At 55.1% G+C, this 3,727-nt stretch overlaps 1 protein-coding gene across 1 annotated transcript; it reads left to right on the top strand.

Moving 5' to 3' along the window:
* The first annotated feature begins 1,506 nt into the window (after window positions 1-1,506).
* LOC119326257 (ethylene-responsive transcription factor ERF003-like) lies at window positions 1,507-2,531 on the top strand. Its single transcript, XM_037599943.1, has 2 exons — window positions 1,507-1,756; window positions 1,862-2,531. Exons 1-2 carry the CDS (start codon window positions 1,572-1,574, stop codon window positions 2,289-2,291), a joined length of 615 nt encoding a protein of 204 aa, XP_037455840.1. The 5' UTR covers window positions 1,507-1,571; the 3' UTR covers window positions 2,292-2,531.
* The last annotated feature ends 1,196 nt before the right edge of the window (window positions 2,532-3,727 follow it).

Raw genomic sequence — 3,727 nt, 5'->3', positions numbered from 1 at the left:
AGCGCTTGAAAAGCCAGTGCTCTTTCTAGTGGACCGGTGGTGGTGGTGCACATGAGCTGCGCTGCTCCTGCGTTGCAACTTGCAACTGCCTGCTGATCAGTGCCTAGCTAGCTAGTAGAGTAGATAGTAGCTACACCTGTTTAGCAGAAGTGCCTGGAGGCGCCCGTGTCCGGGCCGGGTCGTGAGTCCTGGCCATGCGCGCGCGCGCGCAATCAGCTGAGCTTGCTTGACCTTTTCCCATGGAGTACGTGCGCATGTGGCTAGCGATCGAAGCCTATCGGTCTATGCATGCACGCACGCATGCCCGAGTCTTGTATCGCGTAGGCCACTGGCCTTTCGAGTGGTCTCCATGTTCTTCCTCCATTCCGCATGTTTCCGCTTACCAACCATGCATGATCGACCTACGTACCGAGGAGTACTTTGCAGTGATTAACTAGGTCGAGGTCGGGATTTAACAACGGTTAACCGTCCGGTTCTCTGAGCTCCTTCTCTCTGATATGCTCAGATGTGACCCGCCTCTATTCGTCGTCTCTCACGTGAAAATTTGCATGCATGCTAGTATGTGAAAGAGACGGTAGGTACCCCCTCTAGATGTATTGTCCTCGTCTCGTTTCCATATACGAGCTAGCTATAGCTATGTAGTGGGTGGGAGCTCCATCACATGTGCCGTGTCATGTGATGCACTATTCAGTAGGCGTCGTGCATAGTTATATCTCGTAAGCTGCTGGTTGATTTATCGATAGCACGCCGGCCGGACCCGGTTGCATGCACGGTGCTGCGCCTGCATGTGAGCTTGTTTGTCCGGCCTGCACGTTGCTAATCCTAGCTATGGCCACAGAAAACGCCATGGCCAGTCTTTAGCAGCAGCAGCGGGGCGTGCGTAGACGGGAAAAGGGCAAGGAGAACCCGTGCATGGCTACCTGTCTACTCCTACATGTCAATACATATCTACCAATACTATATGTCTATATCTTAGTATTTCTTTCTATAAGAAAAAGTCTTCCTCCTACACTTAACAAGAGGTCGCCTTGGCTCAACTTTTTTCCTCTCAAGAGGCATGCCAGTGCAAAGTTGAGGAACAAATCGTGCCAAGTTATAGTTCGGGAGAAAAAAAGTAGACATCTCTTGTATGTATGTATGTCAAAATTGCATGCTAGTAGACTCATTTGGCATATGAGATTTCAAGTTTCAACCATGAATTATGTCGAACCCAAGCCACAAATTTCGTTGGGAAAAAGATAACCCAAGCCACATGCATGGAGAGTCGCCGCAGGAAGAACAGTCAAGCCAAAACGAGCTAAACAAAGATATCGGGTGGGCCCGGCGACGTCCTCCGCGGGCCCGGCGAACATGCACCCAACGCCCGCCGTCGTAGCGCCTAGTAGTCGCTTGCGCGGGCCCCATCCAAACACCCCGCAGATTCCCACTTCCGCAGTCGCGCAGCACTTCAATTTAATTTCCCTCCTTATTTATACCTCCCGCGCCATGGCTCACGCACCGCCGCCACAACGCACTTCCCTCCCCTCCTGCTCCCGCCAAGCTTGCTCGCCACGCCTCCGGCCTGCCTGCCCATGCACGGCAGCATAATCAGGAGCACGAAGACGAAGACGGAGGCCTGCGCCGGCCAGTTTCTGGTCGCCGCGATCGGCGGAGGCAGCGTCGCCGCGGCGCAAATGGCTCGGCCGCAGCAGCGGTACCGCGGCGTGCGGCAGCGCCACTGGGGCTCCTGGGTCTCCGAGATCCGCCACCCTCTCCTGTGCGTTCCTACCTACCTAGCCCATGCACAGCACGATCTGTCTGATCGATGCGCTTACGGTGATTCTTGATCGCTCGTGGCTCACGGTGATGACGGTGGTTGCAGGAAGACGCGGATATGGCTGGGCACCTTCGAGACGGCGGAGGACGCGGCGCGGGCGTACGACGAGGCGGCGAGGATCATGTGCGGCCAGCGCGCGCGCACCAACTTCCCCGCCGCTGCCGCTGCCACCGGCAGCGTCTCCTCCTCCTCCGCGGCCGTGGCGTCCTCGTTCCTCTCCGCCGCGCTCGTCGCGAAGCTGCACCGGTTCAACATGGCGTCCGTGCAGGCCGCGCAACGGCAGCGAGAGGCCGCCGCGGCCGCGGCCTCGGCGGCGGCAGCCACAGCGGCCGCAATGCCGCCGGGCGGCGCCCACGCCGTGTCGCCGCTGCCGTCGTCGACGGGGTGGGTCGGGACGCTCCTGGAGGAGCAGCACGTGGAGCAGATGATCGCGGAGCTGCTCGACTCCGACTTCTCCATGGAGATCTGCCATTAGCCCTACCTTAGCTAGCCAGCGTGGTGCTCTGCTTCCTCTGCCTCTGCTCTACCTCCGTCTCCGTTTCCTGGCGCGAACGGTCGATCGCCGCTTAGTGTAGTGTAGCGTAGTAGCTGCGTATTACAGTCAGTGAGCTATGTACACGAGTGATTGTACAGAATAACTGTACCTCGTATTAGCGTCTATCCATAGCTTATACCCTACGGTAACAAATTTGATCCTCTCTGTTTTTACCTTTTACAGTGCTCGACTCACCTCTGATTCTAGTCTACGTGCTTTGCGTAGCTTTTGTTTTAGCCAGCCATCTGATCTGCCGCCCTCGACCTCGAGAGTCAAGACATAAAACATAAAAATAGCACAAGGTAACGTGCGATGCCGAATAGATCAGCCAATCAGTGGCGTGCTAACTGAGACGAAACCAATCAGTGGCGTGCTCCTGGATTTGCTAGCCGGATAATGAATCAACCAGACGAGCCTTGTCGATGAACCATCTTCCTGGGAAATCAGTGCACTGCGACTAGGTACGCACGCACGCACATGGCTCGATCGTCGACAGAGTCCCCCCCATACCATACATGCCATGGACTGAATTTCGCTGTGTCGTTGGCTCTTCAGTGCGGGGGGTACCATCAACTCGTGGGCGCAGCATTTCGTTGTGGTGTGTTTGTTAACATGATTGTGCTGATGCTGCATATCTGGATTGGATTAGCCACATCATGGCCGGCCACATGACCCTGCCAATTCCGGGCAGCGAAGACGAAGGGGACATCAGGCGTCGTGTGTCCGTCGAAAGCCCCACCGCCACCACCTTCAGTTTGGATGCGTTCTGGGCTTCAGGTCCACCGAGGATGAATGGCTGATTAGTTGGGGGGCCAAGGGAGACTGGAGGAGATGAGCTGATAGATTGTCATGCTGCCATTTCTGTTGACCCAGTGTCCCAGTTGGTGGTCTGGTCATGCGAAGGTGGTATCCCCCTGTTCGTCGACATGGTTACGGTAGGGGGGCCAGAATCTGAAGGGAGCAAAGGGGGATCCTACCACCTGGGCTAGCTAGTCAGTGATGGTCGTCTTCCTTGGTTCTGAATTTCTTTTCAGGGACGTGCGAATGATTGATGGGTGGATAGAAGAAGGATCGTGCATGGTGTGTTTGTGAGAGAGGAGCATCCCGTGTGGTGTGCTCCTGCATGCTCTCGTTGACCCTCTAGACATTCCTTGGTGTTCTTTTTTCGACAAGGGGAATGTATTAATATCGCGAAGATATCAATTACACCCGTCCTGTCCTCTGTACTAATAAGATAAACAAAGGCATCAAGGATACACGCAGCCAAAAAAGAAAATAAAAAGAACAGAAGAAAGACAAAAGGCCCCATCATGGTGAACAATCACTAGTAGCAGCAGCACTCTAACCACCACCAAAGACAACACTCGGAATACAAA

The sequence above is a fragment of the Triticum dicoccoides genome, chromosome 6B (genome assembly GCF_002162155.2).
Source record: "Triticum dicoccoides isolate Atlit2015 ecotype Zavitan chromosome 6B, WEW_v2.0, whole genome shotgun sequence".
NCBI classification, from domain to species: Eukaryota; Viridiplantae; Streptophyta; class Magnoliopsida; order Poales; family Poaceae; genus Triticum; species Triticum dicoccoides.
The sequence above is the reverse complement of the archived record's forward strand: the minus strand, read 5'-3'. Positions and strand labels throughout refer to the sequence as shown.